This window comes from Labrus mixtus, chromosome 7 (genome assembly GCF_963584025.1).
Source record: "Labrus mixtus chromosome 7, fLabMix1.1, whole genome shotgun sequence".
NCBI lineage: Eukaryota > Metazoa > Chordata > Actinopteri > Labriformes > Labridae > Labrus > Labrus mixtus.
This window is the reverse complement of record NC_083618.1, coordinates 5854024-5881363: the sequence shown is the minus strand read 5'-3', so window position 1 is coordinate 5881363 and position 27340 is coordinate 5854024. Positions and strand designations below refer to the sequence as shown.

The window sequence follows — 27340 nt, the reverse complement described above, 5'->3', positions numbered from 1 at the left end:
ACACTGCCATGCTTGACTTGGTGATACCATTTTTGTGCTGATTTCTTAAAGAAAGTTGACAATATTTTTTTTGAAACACTGCACAGCAGCTGAGGTGAAGAGAGTACCAGACATTTATTTAATGAATGAAAAGAGTTTAGTTTGAATTACAAGGTCGATAGAAGGATGTTCAGTGACGACTGAATCTGCTGAGCCCCGTGTGTGTGGTTTGAAAGCATTCTTTTTTTATTCAATAGCCAAACTCTGTAATTCTCTTTACAAAGCTTTATTTCATACACGGCTCCTCGAGGTTGGAGATTTGAAAAGTAGCATGGTGATTAGATTTAGTTTTTGTTCGTCATGTCAACACGTCCTGTTGAAATATTGCTTTAATATTTGGCCCCAGTGTTGCCTTTTTCTCATGCCCTCTTAAATTCAACAGTACGTTGCTTTATGTAGCCTCCGGTGTGACAGTGTTGTATAGCCTTTGGGTGCACAGCCTCCTGTACAGACTCCTAGTGGTGAGGCTCCAAAAATGAGCTGTGAGATTTCCATTAGAAAACAATGAGTGTGTTGCTGATGTTGTAAAGCTTGTTTGCTGCTGTAAAGAACATGAAGTAGACATATTAGTTTATGTCACTGTATTGTGTTTTTGGACTAACTTGTGACTCTGATTTTATTATTGATACCTTCTCTATTTTTTTTCAGGTTGAAGCCATTCTTGTCAACATCTTTGGTGGGATTGTGAACTGTGCCATCATCGCCAACGGCATCACAAAGGCCTGTCGAGAGCTGGAGCTGAAGGTGCCACTGGTGGTCAGGCTTGAAGGTACAAATACACACACATCCATTCCACACACACACAAACACAAAGGAATGCAGGTCTGGTCTCTCTAACATTTCCCCATTTACACCCAGACAACACCCAATGTTCACCAACCCACTCAGGAACATGCCCCATCGATTTGCATCTGGCCTGGACTAGAAGCCATTGATCCCATTAAGGATTTCATGATGCTGGTTAATGATGCTGGCCTTTAATATACATTTTTAAAACCCCATGTCTCTCCCTAGCACTTGTCAATCATGTGATGTTTCCCTCGACATGGCATGATCTTCAGGCTAAGATAACCAGTTTCTCTCTACCACCAGTGCAGGCATCATGCAAACGACCATTCAGCTTCTCCCTTACTGAATCTTATTTGTGTCTTTTAAATCACCAGTCTTATCCCAAAGATTGTTTTATGTATGTGAACCTTATGAGATGCACAATAGTGAAAAACCCCTAAGGCTACTTCTTTCATTAGATAAAGCATACAAACACAAGTTAATTTAGTCTGATGGTGTAGCTTTAAACATGTATTTTTTTTACCATTTTGAGATGTGAAATATACCGTATCTCCTTTTAGGTTTAATTGGCCAACAGCACAAGGGCAGCAAGATTTACAGCCCCTTGTTCCTGCATTGTTATAAACTTTAGTGCCATTGTATTATTGCTGCCGTACCCTCTGGAGCCTATCCATCTTCATTGTGGCCGGGTGTCCCAATGAGAACAGCAGTGCATTCCTCATACGTGTCACTTTCGGCCACACCCGTCATTAGCGCCAGCCAGAATAACAGTAGAGACAGCACTGATTGGCTCACCTTTCACCTGCGTATGCTAATGTAACCTGCTCGGTTGTGTGAGTGTGAGTGTGTGTGTGTGTGTGTGTGTGTGTGTGTGTGTGTGTGTGTGTGTGTGGGATGGCAGTGGTGACTCCCAAAGGCGTAAGGCCAGTTGGTGGTTAGCTTAATTGTCAAGTTCCTGCTGAGTGGTGTGGCCAGAGCAGAGAGCAGGAAGTATGTGTGTCTACAGACCCTAACACTTCATACTGTATGTCCTCACACACTCTGCTAATAGGGTTTGTAGGTCAGGGTTTGTAAGTGGTTTCTAGAACCCAACTGTGCACAGAGGTACCACAATGCAGTGTGGACACGGCTGTTCAGAGCACCATGGAGTGGGGAAGGTTGTCATTGAAACACGTAAAGGTTTTATCGTCAATCATAGACTTGGATTTTAATGGTTCAAAATGTGGCTGAAGCACCAGTACACAACTTTGCCAATTAGTCGCCATAAAAGTGAACGGATTGGCAAATAAAGCAGACCCTTAATTAGTCACCCCGCACTCCTCCTACCAGGCCAAGTTATTCAGCCTAACTCACAAACAGGCTGAGTCCAGAAGGTTACTGCTGGCGGTCGGTCCAGCCACGTTTCCTTTGGCTGCCTTCTAATCCAAGCTTTAGTTGTGGGTCATTACATCCTGGGCTGCAGTCTTGTGGAGAAGATTGGTTCAGAATCAATCAGCTCAGCTTGCTAGGCTGACCGCAGGGCAGTGAGAGCGGCCCGGCACTCTTCAACAGGATCAGAATGGATTAACTGGCACACTTTTAATTGGGAAGGCTCTTTTTTAAAAAGGACTGGGTTGATTGCATTGGCGGAGAGTTATGTATCCCTGAATGTGGAGAAGGACCATGTGGTCTTGATGCTGATAGGAGGGAATTAGTTGGTAGGGTTTGCATGAAGATTTGATTGTGGGTTGATAGACAGTTTTTTATGAAAACACACAGCTTTTGGACTACATTATTTTAGCTCATACAATTCAAATTCATGCTAAGGATTTGGCACAGAACAGATACACTGTTACTCTCATTTGTTAAAGGTTTTGATAGGAAGATATGATGTAGTACTGTACTGCCCCCTTTGGCCACAGTGGGATCACAGACACTGCTCTGTGAGGATGCTGTCTACCACTGTGGAAAAAATTCCTCTTAGCCCTCGGAGGTCTGGGGAAAAAGGTGACTGCATTTGCTTATCCGTGTTCCCCAACGTATCGATTCACTGGGTCAATCACCAACTGTCCGTCAAACAGTGGAGGCTGTTTTCTCCTTTAAAAGAGATCAGACCTTCTTTCCCTCTGTTTAATTAAGAAGAGATACAGGGTCCTAGAGTAAGGTTAAGATGGCCTTTTCAGTCCTGACTGTGTCATTATTTCTTAAGACGACAATAAATATGCACACCAGTCAATTTTCTCTTGTTTGTTTTTTATGCCTCTGCAATGTCCACAGCAGAGGCTGGAGGCATTATGTTCTCAGGTTGTCTGTCTGTCTGTCTGTCTGTCTGCCTGCCTGTCTGTCTGTCTGTCTGCCTGTCTGCCTGCCTGCCCATCTGCCTGTCTATCTGCCTGTCTGTCTGTCTGCCTGCCTGCCTGTCTGTCTGTCTGTCTGCCTGCCTGTCTGTCTGTCTGTCTGCCTGTCTGTCTGTCTGCCTGCCTGCCTGTCTGTCTGTCTGTCTGCCTGTCTGTCTGCCTGTCTGTCTGTCAGTCAAGTTCATGTGCATGTGATATGTTAGGATAACGTCATCAGAATATTTTCATGTGGCACTCCAGTCCTCCTGGTCTCAAGGAGGAACTGTTTAGATCTGTTTGCTTAAAGGTCAAGGTTACTGCGGCCTCAAATCTGTCCCATTTTCATTAATATGACTTTGCAGAAACAACTTGAAGACACTTTATTGCATCTGGTCAAAAAAATGTTTTTCATTAAACTGAGAGGGTAAGAGAATAAGTAAGAGAGAGAGAAGGTTTTTCTGGCTAAGTTTATGCCCTCCACATCGATTATTGATGTGTTACATCGGGTGTGACCTACCCAACGTAATTTAAGCTCTTTTTTTTTGCCTTTTTATTCAGGCCGGTATTTATTTGGTATTTAGAATATTTGGGAAACACTGATAGATTTTAAATCAAACTTCACCAGCCTCTAAAGCTTTACATTAACCTAATGTTGAGTTGAAAATACTAGCCAAAGAACAAACTAATATTATTTTTTTAACCTTCAAAAAAAAACCTGACAAGAATAAAATATACCCAACTCATTTCCCATTCTTGTTGGGAGAGTTTAGGAGGAGATTCAATTCAGTGATTGGACGGCATTCAAACCGGCAAATATGATGGATTAGGATGTAGTGGCAAAGAAGAAAAAATATTATCAAAGTGAGCCGAAACTCTGAGCGGCTAAAGCTCGTTCCAAAACGAGGGTGAACCTTGTGTTGGCTTTTACGCACGGATTCAGAGTTGGTCTGCTTTCTCAGGTGCCAAACATCGGGGGTTAGCTTGTTCTCGTGTGCAGTAGCTTGAAGTGTAGGTACAAGCGGTCAACATACATGCTAAACCTGCAGTGGGTGTGCGGTTCTGCGGGTGATGAGCCCAGGAGGAGGGGGCCCAGTGTGAATGTTGTGTTTACAAGCTGCAACAGACATTTCTGCCGACTCTACGTTTAAAACTTAAAGTAGTAGACAACTATCAATTTCAGAAATGCTCTTTAAATCTGATACATTTGGCTGTTTTTCTTATAAACTTGAGTCCAGACAACATAAGAAACATACAAACATTGATTGATGCCTGGCTTACACATCAAAGGGAAAGTGTCTGCGGGGTTCAGGGGAATCTCGCCCTGCATTTCTATCAGACGTATTTGATGTCTGATGAAGAAGGGAGGAGCAGGACTCATCCATTTCATCTGTGAAGTGAAAACACTCAATGTTTGGTTCTGATAATAATTAACAATCAAAGGATTAACTATCAAAGTCAGAACAGAGTGATGAAAGCTAAATGTTTTTATAGCAGCAGTTCTTCAGGTAACTGAGGTAGCATGACTTCTGCTACTGGTGGTTAAGTCTTTTGAATACTGTGTGTGATACAGAATGTTTTAAAATAATATTTTATGATCAATATAGCGTTGAAAAAGTACCAAAGCTTCAAAAAAACTGCAGATCTTCTATAAGTTTTTAACCCAAAGCTACCAGGAGCTAAAATGAGAGTGAGCGGCTTTGGCTCGTTCAAAGTGACAGGTCAGAACGACTCTGGTGAGTGATATTTGAGATGGCATACTTTAAAATGGGTCTTTACTCTTTACTTGGCGAAAATTGAAGTCAATGTTTAAATTGCACAAACACACTGACTACATTTTCGTACTGAAATGTTGCCAAAGTACTAGTGCAGTTAAGACAGCGTACAGGAGATTGCTTGCAATTGTTGGTTATAAAAACTCCGATGAAGAGTTTTTTCTGATTATGTCTCCATCTTAATTAGTAAAGCCTGTAGTGTCAGACAAAGTCTTTAAGAGCACCGCCTTTTTATATATTTCCACAGCAAATGTTCACAATTAGTGATAGATTTGACAAGTGTGAGGATGCAGGATGAGACTTTTTGTTTAAAAAAAAAAACCATTACGTACACATATACAGGACAAGAACAGTAAAAAACACTTTGTCCACAGGGGGCGCCAGAATCACCAAAAATCTATAATTCCTCACAGGAGCTTTAAGAACAAGAAATTACCCTTTATTTGGATGCCTGACACTTAACAACACATAAAAGACAAACAGAAACACAGGAGTAACATTACTGTCCTCAAAAACAAAATAAAAAAATACCACTAAGCCCCCCAAACCAATCCATAGATCCAGACCCTCCCCACTTCAATTTACACATCAACGTAGGGAAAAAAAAAGTCAGTCGCCCAAATAATCACTAACAAATCAATATGCATTTGATTACACACAGTATTTTAATAACATGGTGGTAACCATGGGGTCAAGAAATAATGGAAGGAGAGTCTGGCTTGTGTTGCCAGACGGCCTGAATATCAGCCAAAAAGCCTCAGTTAACTTTCTGATACATGGGGATTCACTTCCAACTGTTTCAACTCTTCCAAAACAATCACAAACCCAGTTTCATTTCTGCCTATATTCATTGCCAAAATAATTTGTATTGACACTGACATGTGAAGACTGTTGTTAAGAATGTCACCATGTGCTGCAGGAAGACTAAAGACAGAAGTTTGAAACAGGTCCTCAGCTCCTAGAGAGAGTTTGTATGTAGTTCATTGCAAGTGTTTAATCCTCTCCCTAAAACAATAATTTTACTGAAGTAACACACGTTTTACACCACAATATATATTTCTCAGGAAAATGAAATGTGCTGTTTTTGCATATTGCATTTTGTATGATATCATCATTAGGATTTTCTCAAGGAACATCCCCATCACATCCTCGTATAGGTCAGAAATTATTCTCTGCCAATTTTTATAGCTCACCTCTTCCTAACTACATAACAAACGATTATATTTCATGAAACTGAAGAATATATTGGGCTTTGTGGGGAAATTCACAGGCTACGCAGCAGTTTTCAATAAATGAACGTCTTCACCAGCTCTAAAGCTAAAGTCATTGACTCATTAATGCATCTTTTTTACAGTCATTACACACATACAAATCTGAAATGAGAATATGGAAAAGAGAGAATCTTACTCATTGTGAAGGCATTTTTTAATGCCAATACCAGTAAACTGTTATCAATGTCAAAGTTTTGAAAGCGGGACTTCTGCTTGTAACGCTACATCTATACACTGTTGAGAACTTTTACTTCCTTATCTTCTAATCTGAGTTCTTTTCTCAACACTTTTCTGTTGAGTGAAAGAAACTACGACTAAATATTATCTCACTAAAAATAACACAGGCTACCTTTTGCATCATTAAACTCTGTGGTTTTCTACCTTCTATAAAGGAAGTGAGATTTTTTCCTCTGCATCCTGACATGAAAATGTCATTACAATGTAGTGTTTTTCTTATTTCTGTCTGTGATATAGTGGTGTTACAAATCCTATTCCACTCACTCACTGTCAAAAGACTCAGACAGCTCCCCTTAGAAATATTTAACAGGAAGTCACAAGTCATAACTAGAGTTAGCAACGAACCAGAGTGTTAAACCACCTGAGTGGTGGTGTTTAAGTATATCACTTTAAATATGTGTATAGGTTTTAATGGGTTAATTATCTACTTACAACTTCTGTGACTCTCTGCTCCCTGTCTGTCAGACCTTCTGTCTAAAGTCCCTCCTGCATCTGTGTTTACTTGCTGGTCCCATCACACTTTTGGATTAAACCAACTTTAAGGAGAAGAGGGGGGTGGCCTTTTTCAGGTGTGATGTATGGCATGTGTAGAAGAATATGTTTGACTTAAAATGCATAGTATTTATTATTACTACACTTTATTCTACATGATAGCTAGGGAAAAAAAGTTAAGATATCTAGGAAAATACATCTGAGATTTAAAAAATCTGGTGGGAGATATGCCCCTGATGTTAGAACAGGGGTGCTGAGAAGAAATGTAGGGGTGCTTCACTGGGCAAATTATTTTCCAAAAGTAATACCATTTATCAGTTTCAACAATAGACATGTTGTATGTGCTATGTTCAATTAGATAAGGAGTTTAAATGTTTTGCATTCATCACATTCAAGTTTTATTTACATTTGACTCAGTGTCCCAACCTTTTTGGAAAAAAGGGTCATACAACTTACAATCCAAAAAATCTGTGATGAATGATAAACTTAAAGCAAAACAGCCAAAAAAGAAAGGAAGTGACTTAAAGTCAGCAAACTGACTCAGTCATAACAATCACTCAGAAATGCTTAGCAACAGTTTGCTTATATTAGCTGCTCTTCGCCATGTTATGTCAGACCAAGTTGTGCTGTAATAACAAAATATTTACTCAGAAAAAGGAAGGGTTGGTATTATAACTTATGAATTCAACGAAGTATTTGTCTATCTTCTACAAAAACTCTGGGTCACTTAAATGAAAAACAATGTTCAGAGAAAATGTATCAAGCTTAGCCTGCACCTACAAATACTGTTTTAAAAAAGAGATCAAGCTTTGCTTCTTTTCCTATCTGTGCCTGGTACAAACAAACTGACCCACTTAACCATGACTTATAGAGAAGTGTTAGAGAATAGAGTTTCTCTGTTGGTCGGAGACTGTGGCAGAGTTTTCTCCTCTCATCAGGTCTGGTCTTCACTAAACTCAGCTTGTTCAAACAGAAAAGAAAACACAGATTTAGGAGCTGCAGCATCGATTAACTCCTCCAGCACGAGTCTTTGGCATGGCGCTGAGCCTCATCATCTTGTTGAAATATGCTGGACTGTAATCGACTCGCACATTAAACTGGCATTTTCACAATAGTCACAAGTGAGCTTACTAATTAGAGCATAGATCCAACAGACATTTGTTGTAAAGCGGCAATACATCACACTGCAAAATACTCACATGTGCCTGGTCTTTCCTTGTTTCAGCTTGAAGAGTGTGTTTAGAGACTCATAGAGTGGTGATGTAAGGCCCGCCAGCTGATCCACTCTCCAGATTTATGCTCAAGCGGCAACTTTTTGGATTCGGACTTTAAAGGGGACATGTGAAAAATCCACTTTTACAGATAACCTGAGTGTCTCCCGAACCACAAAAATTGAAATTAACCCATCCAGTCCTTTGTTTTTAGTCTGCATAAGTCTTAAAATACAGAGAGAAATGCTCCTTTTTAAATTTGCTCAACTTGTGACATCACAGTGGGATTCTGGTTAAAAAAAAAAAAACCTCCCCTCCCCTGGTATCTCCACCCCAGGCCTAGAGCAAAACTTATGCGCAGGTCCGCCATTTTTATTCTCGCTACAGAGGAGTGATGTCTACCGGGAAAACTCATTTAAAGAGACACACACACCAAAACGGAGCATTCTGAGAGAGCTGGTTTATACAGGGTCACAAACCTCCTCTGGTGCTTGATTCATGTTATATTTTGACCAAAGCACAGCACAGATGTTTCATTTAGACCACAGGAGACTGTTTGAAAAGATGGAAAAGGGGAATAATATGTCCTCTTTAATAAAGTTTCAATAAATGTTCACGGAGTTCAGAACAGCATGTGACTTTTAAAAGCCACAAATATAACTTGCTCAAGTATTGTATAAGTGAGATATAGTAAAGATTGATTTATTATCTCCCAGTTACAGTTAAAAAAAAAAAAAAGAAGTTGTTGGATTTTATTTCAAAATGACGTCAGTCTAACTTTGCATGCCTCACATGTATGCATGCATCTGTGTGTCCCTGCTTCCTGGCTGTGAGTAGGTCTCTGGCAGCACCTAGTGGCTGCAGGTGAACACTCACATTTTACACTTGGCATACTCTACACACACACACAGACACACAGACACGTACTTACACTCTCACACACCTTAGTCGTGTGATATCCAGCTTGGCTCTGTCCTCTTCTCTGATGCTGTGAGCTATCAGTGCTCCCTGCTGTTCACAGTGGAACTGCACTCTGCGCCGTCTTTCACACACAAATATAAATACACATGTGAACACATATGCAGGAAAAAATCCACGTAAACAAACAACTCTTCTTTCTCACTCCCACAGATGTGCGATTCCCCTCTCACACATTACATGGATAACACAGGTCATGTCTAAGCAATGCTGCACACACTTCTTCTTCTTCTCATGAATATTTATCACATTAAAAAAAAACACATGTAGTGTTTACTTTACTTTAGTGCTATATACATTTCCATAGGCATATTTGCCTTTTCAGTGTATCTCTTGCATTATGTATTTGCTGTGGGCACATATGGCTGCTTCTCCTATAGTTGTATCTCTTGTTTTAAGTTGATGTGTTGCAAGTTTGTTTTTTTATCATGTGATGGATTAACCTGTCTGTGATGAAGTGGATCGGTCATGAACGTAAACCACACAGTACTCTCACCATATCATTTATAAGAGCTCAAGCATCACCTATACAAACTTTTAATTTAAGCTTATGAGAGGAGACACACACACACACACACACACACACACACACACACACACACACACACAGAAAGCATTCTGTGCTATTTGATCAGAAAATGACTGGGGACACTCAATCCCCTGTTTATGTGCCAGAGCAAGCTCTCTTCCTGCTCTTAGTCTAATTAATTACATCGCTGAATTGATTGTTTAGAGTGTGAGCCTGCAAAAAAAAAAAATGTGTTTGGAATGACTTATTATCTGGCTGGACAAAAGAGATGAAATATTAGGCGTTAAGTGGAGCTGGTAATAGAATTCCTCATGAAAGGTCTATTGATCAGGGCAGCCGGGCCTCTGGAGAATTCACATATCATGCAGTCTTAATTACACGCCAAGCCTGGAGAGCTAAGGTCAACCTGTAAGCATCTGAGCATGTTCTCACCCCCCTCCCCACACACACACACACAGTTCCACCCATTTAGCATCACAGTTTGTTTGTTTTTTTTGCCTGAGTGAAGGCAGAGACACCAATGCATGCAAGAAGCAATTATAGTTCCGTCAAGCATTTTTAATTACAAACCCAAAGTAAAAACTGTACATGTATGTCAGGCTGCATCTGGTGATTAATTTCCATCCATCTATGGATAAGTTTCCTGATTGATTATTACGTTAATTTATTTAAGGGGGGGAGGGGCGGGGTCGACAAACAGAACAGACAACTAAATTTGGTTTGCTCCTTTAGAAGAGTCCAAAAACATCTACAATTAAGAAGCTGGGAGCAGTGATTGCTTGTGAGGCTTGTAATGTAACATACTGATGCGTCTGTAAAACCAACTCAAGCACAAAAATAAAAACTATCAGTGAGTGAAAAAAAACGGCACACTCTTTTAAACAGAGGGTTTTTTTGTCGAACGAACTCATGGTGATGATGATTCATCGGACTGTTTAAAAGAAGCTGGGTGAGATTTTTTTTTTTGTCCGAGACTTCAGCTCACACGAGTCCAGGACAAGATCAGCCAAGAAATAACAGTTTGTCCACTCAGGTCACCAACATCGATACAAGATGAAAGTTCCTCACAGTAGCTTTAAATGAAAATGATGAAATGATAGCTTATTACTACAGTTACTCATCAGATGACTGATTAAGACAGACTGAGTTTTAACATCACATTAAGACAATAACACCTAACAAGTCGATCGGCATGTTACTGCAAAACAAATCATTTAGATGATGATACTAAGAACAAAAACATTCCATTACACAATGGGGCTTCAGTTTTGTGTTGGTCTTTATGACTCAACGGCATATTGAATGAGAAGCCTTAATGGATCTCCAGAGGGAAAATTCAGATGTGAGGAGAATGATGACAGATAAATAACAGGAAGGTAGATGACAGAACAAACAGAAGGCAGTAATTAAGAAGTCATCTAAACAATTCATGATTGTATTAAAGATACATTTTTTGAACATTAGAGTAAAGAACTGTTGATACCACATGAGGGGGTTTTATAAATACTGTTTACTCCAATCTTGCGTTCAGGTGTGAAATCGGTAAACTCCACACAAACAGCTGCCTTATGTTGTTTTAGCGGCGTGGGCGATTCTGCTTCATTTGACCTTTTACTCCATTGCCCTCTCTCCCTCTCTCTCTCTCTCTCTCCCCCCCTCTCCCTCCTTCTCTACTGCACCATATCCTCCCTCTCTTGTGTCCTTCCGTTCACTGCGGCGCCCCCGTCCCCGTGTTGTGACAGGTCTGTCAGGCTCTTGTTTGGGCTGCACCATGTGTGGCGCTTAGGGGCAGCCGGTTCAGCGTGCAGAGTCTCAGGGCTGTGAAGAGCATCTCCGGGTGACTTTTTCTCTCGCACTCCCTCCTCTGGTTGGTTGCAGGTCGGGGGCATCGCGGAAATCAACCCGGCACCTGCTCCCCCTGACCTCGCTGCAGCTAGGGGGAACAAACACACACAAATTGCCCTCCTGGCTCAGTGACATTGTTCACAGACAAAGCTGCTCTCAGGATCAGCGGTTGGAGTTTGCTGCTGTTCACCCATAACTACATCCATCTGTCATCAGGCGCCCTGATTCCTCCAAAGGAACGCTTCGTCTTTCACACAGTGTGGTTTTTCTAGAAGTGCAGATGGCAGATTAGGGTTCAACCTTGTTTGGCAAGTTTTTGTCTTCTTCGTCTAGTTCTTTTGTTGCCTGTTGTAACTGTGTTTTTCTGTGCCTGCTAGGAACCAACGTCAACGAGGCCAAGAGGATTCTGACTGAGAGCGGCCTGCCCATTACCGCAGCTGAGAACCTGGACGACGCTGCTAAGAAAGCAGTGGCTGCCATCAAGAAATAAAAAAACCTACAATGAAACCTCAACAGTTTGTCTGCCCATCAGCGCCTCTGATCATCACTGTCAGCCTTTTTCTACACATGCAGACCTCCAGGACTTGCAGCCTTTTCTTTAACAGGCCTTTACAGTTTCAAAATAATCACATCATTGCCAACTGAGTTTCTATATTATTCATTTTGCAGCAAAACCTAATCTAAGGGTGTAATGTAACTTTTTTGCACACTTTAGCTCTGGTAATTTTTCTCCATTGCAGTGTGTATTAATTTGGATAAATTGTAGTTCTTAGGCTTTTGTATCATATTACACTATAAAATCTAGTCTTGTTATATCATAACGTTAATGACATTTGTCAAAAAGGAGACTCGACACTTTGTGCATTCCATTATTCAAAATGAATCAACGTGTCTCCCTCACTTCATTCTGCGGCATTATTACATGATGTTAGTAAGAAAAGACATGTTTTATTTGAACCACTGTCCGGCCTTTCAAGAGAGAATGACACTCTGCAGCAGCTTTACAGCGAACACTTAACTCCTTGGATCGGTCTGTTTTCATTTTGACTTATAGTCTAACTTCAGCCTGATCCATGACTCCATCCAATGCCTTATGTAGGTTTCAAATGAGTAAGAGGAAGCATCGCTGTGAATTTTCTACATCATGTCTTAAGTGTGAAGTGCTCTAAAGGAAACAGTGAGTTCACTGTTTACACCAGGCTTACTTTATCAGGGGCTCTGTAAACTATCAACTTTCAGTTAGAGCAATAGTTTAATAGAGGTGTTGAGGCAAAATAAATAATCTAATATACAATTGTACCTTATGTATTTTTAATCATGAATGTATATTGACAGTTTATCTTGAATACGGTATAATACTGTGTAAATAATTTGAGACAATTAAAGAAAATATTTCAAGTTAACAGTCTTTTTTTCTTCACTTTAGAGTTTCCTGAGATATAAACCAACCCGTCCAGACATGAGCTAACCTTTTGAGATACAATTCTTACAATACAATTTTGTCCAACCAATACTCCAAAAACCGATACTTACACTTCTTTAACTGGCACACATTTTAGTCCAAAATGTATTTTCCCTGATGATTATACTTAGTTTGGCATGAGTTAGTACAGCAGTGGTTTACCTTTTGGCTGTTTCTTTGCTATATAAGACCACTCAGCTGCTCAGCACATTAAAGAATCTAGAACAAAGGGGCGCAGGTGGCCGGTGGTTAGGCCCTATGTGTGGAGACTGTAGTCCTCCAAGCGGAAGGCCCAGGCTCGAAGCCCACCTGTGGCTCCCACCTCTCTCCCTGTTTTCTGACTCCACTGTCCTATCTCTCCATTGAAGGCACAAAAAGCCCCAAAATAAATCTTAAAAAAAATCTAGAACTATGAAATATTTGGTTCTTCTTCAGCTCTGTGTGTTACTTTGTGACGTGGAATTAAAAAAACAATTCCAGCTCTGAAACCTTCCATGGGAAATAATCAGTATGAAATGCACACACTTTGAAGCTTAACACTCTCAGCATTTCCATAACAGTTTCGAGTGATGTGCTGTTGATCTCCAAAATGAAATTCGGTTTCAGAATTTTTAAATTGGCAAAGAAAAAAATGGATATTTGAAAGTTTTTGTTCATCGGTTTTGTACCTTGCAACGGCACTTCCTTTGGTTTTGATAGCTTCACAAACTTTTTAATTAAAAGTTCTGCAAGAATGATATGATGTCAATACCTTCTAAAGACTTTAATCTTTCTATTTATTTTATTTATTGTGTTTAATATGTTGGATTCATCTGCTGCTTTTCTAAAAGGTTTCCAATGAACTCCGATTTCCACAAACAAGCCCCCTCATGTTGCTGCTCAAAAAGAATCCATACCTCTTATCTCTTATATCCTGTCATACATGTATTTAGTATCTGTTTTGCCTTCTTTTTTTACTCTGTGGATTGGCTTACACACACACACATTTTAAACACACATCTTTAACTCCACTCCACAAATCACACACCTTCAGTCCTCTAATGAAACTCAAGTGTGCGTTGTCCCAAGAGAGACTTGAGAGGAGTGACTGTCCTTGGTGGGCCCTGTGTGAGCCGCACAGAGAGACTGAAAGTTGACTGAGACCTCTTCCTGTCAGACACACTGACTGTGTGATGGATTATCTGTCAGGCAATCTGAGAGGACGCCCAGACACACAGGATCGACTGCCACCTCCATGAAAGACACACGCACAAAGCTGCTTTCTCCCCCCCTCCTCCTCCTCCTCCTGCATGCACCAGAGATTTTCTCTGAGAGGAACACTCGGAGTCCACACTGGAGCTTCACTCTCAAACACTTGTAACTTCTACTTTCTTAAGGCACAAGGACTCGACACAAAGTGGAGAGCGAAGTAAGGTGGAATCGGTGGTTAACTGCTTTAATTTATTTATTTACTCATTTGAAGAGTTCCTATCACCAAGAGTCACCTCAAGACACAAACTTGGAGGTCTGTGACGCTGTGCCAGCCAGCCAAGCCGTAGAAATGGGGCTGAAGGGTTCAATAATTGCCTTATTTCATGCTCTTCCCTCCGTGTGTCAGAAATATCCCTGCTGATGGATTGGACGGAGGAATTTAAAGCTTGTTAAAGCGGGCTTCTTGTGGCCCTGATATTGTTTAATTCAGTGTCAAGCTGGAGGTCACAACAAAATGTGCACACTGATTTAGTGGGCAAAATTAGTGCCGCTCCTTCATATTAATATAGATGAGGGTGGGAAGAAGCTTTGGAGGTCAGCAGTGAGAGTTCTATCATGTAACCCTCTGCTTAAAAACCAGCTAATACCTCTTGGGGGTGGGGGGGTGAGAGAAGAGGGTGTTGTTTTAAATGAACCTTTGGGCGGACTGCTCCTTTAATTAAGATGAATTATTATTCCGTGGGAGTTTTTTATTTTTTTGTCACCCTTGTTTGCTCGCTTTATTTGTCTCTGTAATTGTCTGTTTTGCCTGCTCAGAACGTGGCGGGTTTTCTTTATGGGGTTCTGAATTGATGTCAAAACGGTAATTGCCACTTTGCGAGGTTGCCTTCAGTGTTTTAGCGCGTTGGCAGAGACGGTGCTTTTGAAAAACGCTCTTTCCCACAACAGGGTCAAGGCCGTTTCTCAGGATGTATTGGATATTTATTGAGTCATTTGGAAGCAACAACTATGAGCGCATTAGTTCATAATAAAGCAATAGCAGTATGAAATCCCTCCGGCTATTGTACTTCATCTTTCAGGGACAAGGGGTTACTCAATATTTACAATTTTCTGCCTGTGCATCTGCCGACTGCTGTGGGGTCGATTCTGTATCGTACCTGTGTGTGTGTGTGTGTGTGTGTGTGTGTGTGTGTGTGTGTGTGTGTGTGTGTGTGTGTGTGTGTGTGTGTGTGTGTGTGTGTGTGTGTGTGTGTGTGTGTGTGTGTGTGTGTGTGTGTGTGTGTGTGCGTGCGCGAGCGAATGCATGTCTTCTGTGTGTCAGCATATTGATGTATCCTCATGTGCAGTGTGAACATGTGTTTTTGCCTGAGTTCTCAGCTTTGCTTAAAGACAGCCAACATTTTCTTCCTCATGGGATCGTCCAAACACAGAGGCATATTTTTTGTTTTCTTCTCTTACAGACGAATGGAAGAAAAAAAGAAAAAAGCAGCAGGTTTGGCCGTTATTGTTGCCGCCTGCCTGAAATCATAAAAAATAGCTGGTGACAGGTTTTATGGAGGAAAATGAACACAGTACAGGAGAGAGTAAAAATGTCAAAAGTGAAAGAGAGGCCGGTGCTGTCGACGTTGTGTTGTGATTCGGCGCTGCTGTCTAGGTCCTCAGATTTGGCCTTGGCCTGTGGATGAGCAGAAAAATCCATTTCCCTCTCTCCAAACTGTTGTCAGTGTGTCCGTAATTGAAGGACTTAGAATCGATTTGAATTACCTTGGCTGTCTGCAGAAATTGAGCGAAGAGGAGGCAGATTTAAAAAGTTGCAATAAGCAACTCACCTCTTGAATCTTCCTTTTCCATGACGATGTCTTGTTTTCAGCTCGTCTCCAAGCTTCTCTCTCAATCAATACAATGTGACCGTTTTGTTTGCTCTTAAGTGCAAAGTTCGGACACAAGTTTGCACTATAAGAGAATGTTTTCCAATGTTTCCCTTCAGTCAATGAAAGCTCAACTAGTTCCTACATTTTTGTATATTCTTGATCCATCCTTTAACCCTTCCGTTTTTCCAATCCTAATTCTTTTTTTTCACTCTCATTTATTTGAAGTTCTGTTGTCCCTCACTTTTATTCCCTTACCACATTTGCTGACATTTATTCTCTCTCTCTCTCTCTCATCATCCTTCCACATTCCACACTTCCCTTCCTTACCCTGCCATGTTACTCCTTCCCTTCATCTACTCCTTCATCTTTTATTTTCTTTCTGACACTTCCTCCGTCTAGTTTCTCATATCTTGCTCTCATACAACATCTGTTTCCTTACTTCCACTCTTCTATACTCTCATCCTTTCCTATATTTGTAACGCCCCTCTGTACCATTTTCCCTTGCATCCTCCCACCTTTTCTGCTCAGTATCTTCCCGTTCCTAAATCCCAATTTACACTACAAACTTTGTTGTTCTTGGCTAGCTGCCTCTTTTCCACTCTTCTACAAAGCAGCATACACGGAGAGCAGTCTTCAGTCAGTGAAGGAATCTACAGTAGTTAAAATCTCATTTGTTGTGACCTCTAAAGCCAATGATCCCAAATTAAAACATCAGCAGAGGCATCAGAATTCTGTTTTTAAATGTCTTGATAATCAGGCTCTGGAGTTCTTCCTGGTGGAGCCCTCCGCAGGTTTAGCTGACATGCTCAGACACTCCATGGTCCCCCAATGCTGCACTTTCACAGTGTCTGCTGGGTACAACAAAGAGGTGAGACGCAATCTGAAGCCCCGGTGAGGATGATGACACGGTGCAGGAATTTAGGGTGAAACCGTTGCTGTTTGTCAGATTTTTCCTCTAACATTCGTCACACTCTTGTCTTGTTTTTCCTCAGATGGCTGAACGCGTTTGCTGCTTCTCACTCCCTCCATCACCACTTGATCCATCAACTGTATGACGCATGCTAGTTGAAGTGAATGAATGCATGTGTGCCTGTGTTGTGTGTTCTGCAGGGGCTGAACCTCAGGTTGAAGGTGACTTTGACAGTTAATAGCCATAACGATAGCTTTTCACTGGCTCCTCTCCCTCCGTCGTCTCATACTCGGGCTGAATATGTGAAACCTGTGCATGTCAGGTGCTATCCCCGTCAAATGACTGTGCCTGTATCGCGCGCTGAGAGGAGGGTTCGTGTTGAGCCCCCAGGAAAAGTGGTCTGTCACCTGTGATTTTGCCAGCAATATAAAGCGGAGCAGTAATGGCAAGATGAAGGCTACTGCTGCACTGAGGCACACTCGCATATCCAGCTTTAAACAGTCACAGTAAACAAGGTCATGAAGTTAAGCATGTGTGCTAACATCGCCTTGTTGAGATTCTGTGTGATGCTTGAGTTGTGGGTAATCAGAGAGGGTGTGTGTGTGTGTGTGTTTTTACTCCTATTGTGTGGATGTGTGTAAATTTACCAGGACATCAAAACGGCATAATGCATATTGGTGTGTCTGTATGGCTGTGTGTCTGTGCTCTGTTTATTCTCCATGGGAAGATGCGATGAGCTGTTTGTGTAGTTAAATATGCTAGAAGGTTTGTTTGTATTCAGGGTTGCAAGTGATTTGCTTTTCCCAAAGAGGGAAAGTCATGCCGGCGTAATACATCTTGGCCTGAAACATTTAAATCATATGGCAGCAATTTGCATAACCTGAATACTCTTGACAGCACAATGAGTAATTGTAAACTTTGTCTTACCTTTGTTTACTTGGTGGATTTTTTGCTGAGCGCACAGACTCGGTGTGTTTGCACTGTAGCATGTGTTCATTAGCGGTAGCTTCCTCCTGCTGTAGAAAAGCTCTGCTCTTCTTTAGAAGGTCACTCTGAAGCCTCGGTGGGGTGTTAACCTAGCCTAGGTTCATTTCTGAAAAAGAACCACACCTCTCATCACCACAGCTGCCATCCTTTCCTTTGAGAAAAGCCCACAACAATCCTCACTACCCATGCATTGGTCACCAAATAATTAACACTGACTGAGCTCAAGAGCCAGCAGTGCTGGGCATGGAGACCAATAAGCCTCTAATGAGTGCTGGTAAATAACAAAATGTACAATCAATGAAAAAGCTGACGTACAGACTTCTTGGTTGACCTGTTAGTATAATGGACCAAATGAATTACTGTAATATGTGTTTATATTATACGATATCATTACAACTGCTGATTTATATGAAAGTTCACCACCCAGGCTGTACCAGGATGGAAAAATGTGTTTTTCTGCTGTAGAGCTGAATATTTTAACATGTGAGTCTATACACATTAATTCACTTTTGGAGCTCATCCCCTAAGTGACCCTCAAGTGGTCATTGGAAAAACATTATAGCACTTCAGTTTACAGAAGCGTTTTCTAGCCCTGAGGAGTGTTGCTAGCCTTGAAACCCTTGGCAGGCTGATACGGGTTGTGTAACTTAACAAGTACAGATTCTTTGCAAAGTTCCTTTTTCAACAGAACATAATGTGGGTTGTTTATTCAATAATGTGTATCATGTGTGGTGACTAACACCTGGTGCAGGGTAGGTATAACTTTGTTAAAAACCTGTGGTGGAAAAACAGTGAAAAATGTCATCATGTTTTATATGTGTACAACCAGCACATACTGATATTCCCTTTTTCTTTAAAAAGAGTGATGCATTTATAAGACTCCATAAGAAATATACATGAGCTGTTTGTTATCAGCCACAGAACTGTTAAATAGCTGTGAACTATGAAGTCTCTTCAACAGAACATGCAGTGAGAGCAGATCAGTAAATCAAATGTTAACCAACTGAAGCATGGATGAGTTTCCCCTTTTTTAAAATTTAAATTACAGGACGTCCTGTTGGTTTTACGATGCACTCATGTCAAACAAGTTTTGTAATAGTAAAGGAATTTCTAACCCCTCAAGAAACGACTTCCTGTTAAATGGGGAAGAATGCATCGCCATGGCCAAAACGTTAGACACAACCTATAGAGCTTTGCAAAGACGACCTTCACCAATGTCAGGAAATACATTGGAAAGTAATTCAGCAAGATATGTTCAACCTTGTAGGTTTAATAGACAATCATTTAGAAACACTACTTCCATCAAAAAACATCATTTTTTATGGCCATCAATGTGTCGCTGTGGCCACATGCTTTGAAGACTGCAAAATCTTCTGATAACTTTTAACTTTTGACAAAACTTGTAGTTGATCTGAAGAAATGCCTTAGACAAGTTTGTTCACATGAAGCCTTTAAATTGCTCATTTTGAAATTCAAGTAAAAATGGCGGACTGCCTGTAAATTTCTTGCCATTGTCATAATATACTTTTTTGTTTGTCTCATCATGAAACATATGCTCACAAATGTCCATGCATGTAGGTGAAAGACATTTGCAGTGCTGATTTTAGAGTGCACTGTGGAGCTATATTATGACACTCGCGTAAAACGACAATAACAAGTACATTTCTCCTATGTTTAAATTTTGAACACATTTTGGCTGCATGTTCAAGCTGCCAAATATGTCATTCTTCTGTCAGTCGAACTCCAATAGGGTCCATCCATTCAGTGCTCGGGCAGGCCCTGAATATATACCTAACATTGTTGTCTAAATGTGCATAAAGTATAAGGCTGAAGCAAACTCAGACTGTAAATAATAGTGGACAAAGCCTGAGTGATGTCAACCAACTGTTACTACAGGGGGCTTTGGTAACTTGTTGATGGCTGCTGGAAAAGCTGTCTCAACCTAACTTTCAGTCAACCTAACTACAGGCTTAGAGCTGGAGCTAAGGCTTATGCCTCCTGACAAACAGTTACACTGCACCCACCCATCAGTCAGGTCAGCTATGCCCCTTATTATAAATAACGCTTATCCTTCATAAAATCAAATCATAGGAGTTTAAAAAAATACTTTATTTCTGCTGCAAAAACAGGCTTTTTTGAACGGGCATGCATGTCACTTCTGCTACACTTGAAGAATTGCAGGTTTTTGTTCTTCCGCATTGGTTTCATTTTTCAACACCAGATGTTTTTCGCTTGAGTAAACTGTATTTTTGCTTCGATTAGACAGCAGAGATTAGGGCAAATGTTCTTTCCTTGAAATGGGTTTTGGCAAAAAGAAAAGGAAAACAAAATGTGTCCACAGTTTCCCATCCTACAAAGCATCACAAATGTGGAAAAACTCTGAAACTGAAAAATTGAAAATTAGCCTTTGCTGTATGTTCAACCAGTTGCATTTGCAAGTTTTTGATTAACTTTAAAACTTCAAGCAGCTTTAGCAGCAGCAAACTGTGAACCTCATTGCACATCAGTTTTAATTACTTTTACACTTTTTGCATTCAAAACCCCATCTAATCTTTCTTCAAACTCATATTTACAATATTTTTTTTGTATATCCAGCACTTCAACGTACACAGTTCTTTAAAAACTAAGAAATTCAAGTTCTGCATTCGTTCTGTAAAATTAGTTTAAATACATTATTGTTGAATCCTCTATTAAAGCTCAAATTAAACACATTAGAGTAAACAATGTTTTGCAGTTCTTATGATATAAATGTATAGTCTACTGCTGCACCACAGTGTCTCTGTGTGAGAGTGAGAGCAGGGCAGCAATGAAAGAAGAACCCGCTCTCATAGATGAACACATTACCCATATCCAAAGGGTATTTCAAACACTTCCCCTTGTAAAATTCTCCATTACATGGGTCAATAGAGGGCAATGGGAGAAGAATAAATACCCACACCTCTCCTTAAAGAGCCCAGGCCTCTCCTTTGCCTGCACACACACACATTCACACACTCGCTGTCAGCCCATCTGATTGCCTGTTAGGGAGTCTCACCCACCACGACAAGTGCCCTTTTTTGCCAAGAACCATTTTACCAGCCATGTCAGATATGGGGATATTAATGAATGCACAATGACAGTGCTTAGGGAGCTGAGTAGCTTTCCTGCCTGTGCAAATTTACCCGCAGGTCACTTTTGTACGACAAGAAAAAGAAACTACGGAAACAAACAGGCGCGGGTCAGAAACTCATCTCCTCTCGCAGATTAAAAACTCATCTTTCAAAGCCACCCTGCGTTATTGAGGCTGATTCTCCGGGCTCTCCATGCAAATAGAGGTGTGATTAGACACATGGGGAGGGTGCACAGAGGAGACAGAGCTGAGGGAGAAAAGAACGGTGTATCCCTCTGTCCAATTACCCCTGCAAGAATCACTGCGAGAGACAGGGACAAAGGCTGCCTCTGCTCGTTAACAGTGAAGGTTTCACCATTTTTGCAAGTTAATGGTTATTCACATGACGTTATTCATGCAGAACTCGACAAGTTCAACATTTGTTCATGTAATAACTTGCATTTCAATCAGGAGAGACAAGTACATGAAGACAGATTATTTATTAGAAGAGATAACACACTGTGTGTTAACAGTAGGTCTTTGGCTGTTGGACTCTACAGGGAGATTTCTGTGATTGTAGGATATCGTATCTGAGTGGCAGCAAGATAAATCCCACCATGAAGCCCGGACATTGGTGTTGGCGTTTGTGATGATGATGACTTTGCTAGAACCAGATGGATGATACATTGATGGCTGATAATTCTGGAAAGACAGGGCAGTGATGAGAAGGCTGGAGACAACAACAGCATGAAGGAACTAAAGGCAGAAAAATAATCATAATAATAATAAAGAGCTTGAAGATGTAGGATACCAATTAAAGTGTGAAATGGTGCCATTGAATAGATGAGACCAGTTGAAATAAAAGGTTGATACTACATGACAACCCCCAACTGTGACAGTAGGAGTGAGCATGCGTGAGAGGCATAAAAGTGAAATAGTCCACCACTGTGACTGCAATATAGTCGTCCTAAATGTATATGCTCTAGAGCTTTATGTAGACTGCATTACTGAATATCAGACAATAGATCAATTGTTTCAATTTATATCGCATCAAATAGAAACAAATGTTTTCTCACAACACATTACATATTGAGCAGGTCTAGACCACACATTTTGTTGTATTATTTACAGATACCCAACATAAATCCATCATTGATCAGTCATTTGGCAACAATGGCAGGAAAGCTTCATTTCAACAGTCTTAAACCTTGAGCAGGCTCATCAGTGGACGGCCATCTGTCAGTACAGACATTGGCAGAGATTACTCGTCATTCTTCTTTTTACCGCTCACATTTCTAAGATTTTAATCTTTTTGGCATTTATTTGAGAGATAGGACAGTGGATAGTGTTGGAAATCAGGGAGAAGGAGAGTAGGGAATGACATGCGGGAAAGGAGCCACAGGTCAGATTTGATGAATGCACAGATCATTAAAGCTGCTTCTGACGTCTCTTTAATAAAAAGCGCCCCAGTAGAGCAAAGCCAGCCAAGATGAAATGAGGGAACTTTTATCTGCCATTGTTTCCTCATTAACCTTAAATTATGCAAACCAGTGCAGTTCATATTCCAGTTTGTGGACAGCTCCTTCTCTATTTTTTTTTCTTTCTTTTTTACAGTTCCACCATCATCCCTTCTTCCTGCTCCCACTCCTCTCCTCCTCTTTCTGCTTGATAGCTGAGCGCTTTCATGTTGGCTCCAACAATCTGAGTGTCATGTCTGCTTTTCATTGCCACCCATTTCAGTGCTGCTATCCTCTGTAATGAGCTCTGGTGTGCCCACAAGGTCATATGGCACAGACTCATGGAGATAAATCTTGTTTTTTTTGTATGCATGTTTTTCCACAGGCTCATTTCGGCATCTTTAGATGTGTGTAGTTGGGTCTGTTGTGTGTATGTGATGGCACATTGAGCAACAAAGCGGCCACCAAGGTCGGTATAAACAGAGACTCATCCATTCCCACACATTTCTCTGTATAAACCCTCTCCCTCTCACTGAGACTTTAGTTTCCTGTTCTTGCTGATATCAGGTAAAGGCTCCACTACAGCCTCAGGGCCTTCATAAAACACCATACATATTTATCTGGTCTGTTGCCATAGATGATCTTTTCTGGATCGATGAGGAGGATTTGTATCTCATACCAAATCAAATGACATGCTGAGGTCTGAACAATGGCCAGGGAACATACTTCAGAAAAAAAGCTCATGATAGAAATGAAAATGTGTGAAAATATGTAGTATAATATATCGTTTCTTTTCTATCAAAGTAAATGCTAAGATATGGCAACATTTTGGTACCACTATTGCTACACCAAGTCTGACAAGGTACAAAATGAAATGTCGGCGTGAAGGTAAAAAAAATAACATAAGAATGAATTACCATTTCACACAACACAATGATGTTTCACCAATTGTTTATGAGATATAAAATTACACTTTATGTCAGGGCCACTGAAGCTGTAAGATCTGATCCAACCATAGACTGTAAATAATAGTGGACAAAGCCTGAGTGAAGTCAGCCATCTGTTACTGCAGGGGGCTCTGGAGGCTCATCGGCAGCATGCTGGAAATCCTGTCTCACCCGAACTTTCAGTCAACCTAACGACAGGCCAAGATCTGGACGGTTTTAAACCCCTGGACAAAAAAACACTACACTGCGCATGATTGATTGATTGATTGATTGATTGATTGATTGATTGATTGATTGATGTCCGTCAATCAGGTCAGCCTCACTCCTACCTATGGATAACAAGTATCCATCATAAAATCAAAACAGATGCATTGTTAAAAATGTGACTTATTGGGCTCTGGGAGACAGCCTCAAGTGGACCCTCGATGAACTGCAGGAATTTGCACCTTCGCATTCGCTTCATTTTTCACTGGAGGTTGCCGCTTGGATCAAACCAAGTTATGGGAGGTAAGCTCTGAAGGGAGCATGCTAAGAATATCTGTAATAACCCACCCTATTGGTTTTGAAAATGATGTATAAAAAAATGATGATGATCTTTAGTCCCATACAATCTAGCAGTCAGAGATCATTTCAGAAACAAAAGTAATTATCTTTGTTGTGTTTTTGTTCATACGTTTTAGTTTATCAGTGGCTAAAAAGAAAACGCTCTAATAAATAATGAGCTGTAATTGATGTCAACTGGAAAGTTAACTCAGAAAATACTGGATATACTAAAACAAAACTCCAGTATGGATACAAGTATCTGAAACCAAAACTACAGTACTCTAATATGAACAGCATATTATTGGATATAGTGGCAAGACAGACCATAAAAAAAAACGAGGTTAATTTAACTGTCAGATCTTCAGATCATCATGTCTGCATCACTTAATGTTCTTCATGAATCATTCATTGTAGTTCAACAGGGACAAGGAAAAGAGGAATAACAAAACCACTTTTCAAGCAGTGAAACAGCTGTCAATTTTCCATCTTAGTGGAGCTACAAAGCAGCAGCAGCGAGCTGGGAGATCCCTTCTGTCTTCCTCCACCTGGATCCATCGCCCTCTACACACTTTTTCAAGGACACCTGACAAACTCCATGGTGGAGTTCGATCATGTAGACAAAAACTTCTGTGCAGCAGCTGCTTACAGGCACGCTCAGGGAGATGTGTGTGTGCATCTGTTTATGGCTGTGTGTGTGTGTGTGTGTGTGTGTGTGTGTGTGTGTGTGTGTGTGTGTGTGTGTGTGTGTGTGTGTGTGTGTGTGTGTGTGTGTGTGTGTGTGTGTGTGTGTGTGTGTGTGTGTGTGTGTGTGTGTGTGTGTGTGTGTGTGTGTGTGTGTGTGTGTTTGGCATGTGTGAAAGAGGGGGATATAAGAATAGCATTTATCTGAACACAAACTACTTTTGAAGTCTTATTGAGTGATCTGAGACAAACTATCTCATCTAAGGTATTTAAACAAAGAGGATTGTATTTTGCATATTACATCTGTTATTTGTGGTTACAATAAACTTTCTGTTCGGTCAGGTTTGAGCAAAGATAACGGCACAATCAAGTTAAAGAGAAACACCTCAAACTGGACAGTGATAACACCTCATCTTGGATACTGTCTCTTGTTTCATGAGAGTTTCTAAATCTCGTAATGGATGGAGTTCCTGGGTTGTAAGACTTACTGTATATTACCCTCTGGCTGGGCATTTCTACCAGGAACAGTTGCTCTAAATGTCTAATTCAAGGGTTTACATTGGAATTAGGAAACCTTGTTTGTCTCATGCAGACACTGGTTGTACTTATGTATAAGAAAACGTTGTCAGAGAATATGCTTTATGCTGCTCTGATTTGTAAATGAGAAGGTCCTCTGAGGGCGCGGGTATGTTAAAGACAAAAAAAAGGAATGGGAGTCCAGATAAAACATCTGCTGTCAAACTAGATATAAGCTTATTATAGCAATAGCATACAGCCAACCTGCTGTAAGTAGGTAATTGACACATCTGAAGTGACAATCAAAGCTTTACTGAAGCATCTGCTTAGTTACACGTCTAACAAATAATCCCTTAAAACTATGTAAGAATCCTAGTTGAAGTTCACTCCATTGCTTTTTCCAATGATCATCATGCAGCATGTATGTCGGATGTTTTGAAGGTCCTGCCGTAAGCAGTCATAAAAGCTCAGTAGTTGTTAGTTCAGTCTGCTTCAAACTTCTATGAACATGTAAAGAATTCAAGAGTAGATAACTATTTATAAATTCTATTAGACTTTCTCAAAAGAGGTGCATTTACAAGCTGGAAGGCCCAGACCCAACACATGTACTGATATGAAAGAATCCCTGGAGGCATGACCAAAACGTGCACAGTATCACTTTTCAGTACTACACAGCAAAATATTTTTTTCCCGATCCAATGGATGACACGCCTGATACGCCTCTTGACCTTCCCATCCTTTCTGTTTGGCTTATTCAGCGCTTCATCACCAGAGGTCTGAAGAGCTGCTTCAACGCTGGGTTCCTCAGGCATTACATCTCCCACAATGACTGAAGCAATGAGGGAACATTCTTGTTCTTGGCTGAGTTTCTCAGGCATGCTCTGATCCCCCAGAAGTGAGGCTTCATCAGTACCTTCAGCTGGTGCTGGAGTTATAGGAGGTGATACAACTGGCACCTCAGCGGAGTCTGGTTCTAGACTGAGTTCCTCTGTAATAACCTCACCCCCAAGGACTGAAACATGGAGGGAGACTTCAGCCATTACAGAAGATGTTAGAGCTGGTAACAGAGCAGGTCGTGGTTGTAGATTGAATTCCTTGGTCGTAATTTCACCCTCAAGGATTGAAGCTTTATTTACATCTTCAGCTGGAAGGGTTACTGGTGCTGTTGAAGTTGGTACCACAGCATGGTCTGGTTCTTTGGTGGGCTCCTCATTCCTTAGCTGACCCCCCAGGACTGAAGCCAAGGCAGAGTTGTCACTTGGCAGGGTTACAAGAGTATTTAGAGCTGCTGATAGAATTTAAAAAAGCAGCCACTCTAACACTTAGGCCATTGCTTGAGGTTTTATAAGTAATGACTGGGTGGAGTGGATTCATTTAAACTAACATATTAATCTTAACACAGTCAGGTTTCTGTTAGACAAAGTAAATCTATCCGATTATCTGATATCAGATCATTTATTAATAGAAATTTAAATGCCAATGATCTCAAATTTAACAGACTGCATTCAAGTGGCAAAATCGTCCATTTTTGTATGGAAAGACCCACCAAGAAGCATCTAACCCTGGTACGTTTGTCTGACTAATCACTGAACAATACATAGGTTGTTTATGTTTACATGACCAAATATATCTCTGTAAAACCTTGATAAACCAGGGGTCAGAGGCAAATATGGTTAATATGCAACTTCCCACAATCAATTCTAAAAACACATGGTAAACATGAGTGCTCCATACTTACAAACTGTTGCAGACCTGCACAGCTAAGAGTTTGAACCTGGAGTATGATGCCAAAGGAGGGAGAAGAAAATGGAAAATAAAAGGGAGAGTGGTTGTCATGACTGGACAACAAACCGCTTGGTAAACTCACCTGCCGTGTCCCAGGTCTTACAAGATCTCTTTTTCAAAAGAGTCCTGGCCAAGACAGCATCCTAAAATTTTCAGACAGAAAACAAAGTCGGACAATAAACAAAGATTACATCAATCAAAAAAATAAACGTAACCATCCCCTCCCACTAGCTCGAGGTGAGTTCTCATTCTCACATCAGCTCACTCAGACTCTATGCAGGAAAACAAATTGGGGGCTAAACGCCAAATAAAGTCTGATAAAAAAAATGTGCTGTTTTCGTTTACACATGCAGCTAACCCTGAAAACTTCTGTAGGTTTTCAGAAATTCAGCAAAAGTGTGAACAAAGCAGAGGAAATAAACAA

General features: G+C 40.7%; 1 protein-coding gene across 1 annotated transcript in view; it reads left to right on the top strand.

The window, feature by feature from the left end:
• suclg2 (succinate-CoA ligase GDP-forming subunit beta) overlaps positions 1–12881 on the top strand; it is a 110858-nt gene extending 97977 nt beyond the window's left edge. Inside the window, exons 10-11 of the mRNA XM_061042335.1 lie at positions 688–808; positions 11856–12881. Coding sequence (XP_060898318.1) covers positions 688–808; positions 11856–11968 — 234 coding nt within the window. The 3' untranslated portion in view covers positions 11969–12881. The remainder of the gene's footprint in view (positions 1–687; positions 809–11855) is intronic.
• Positions 12882–27340: the final 14459 nt, after the last annotated feature.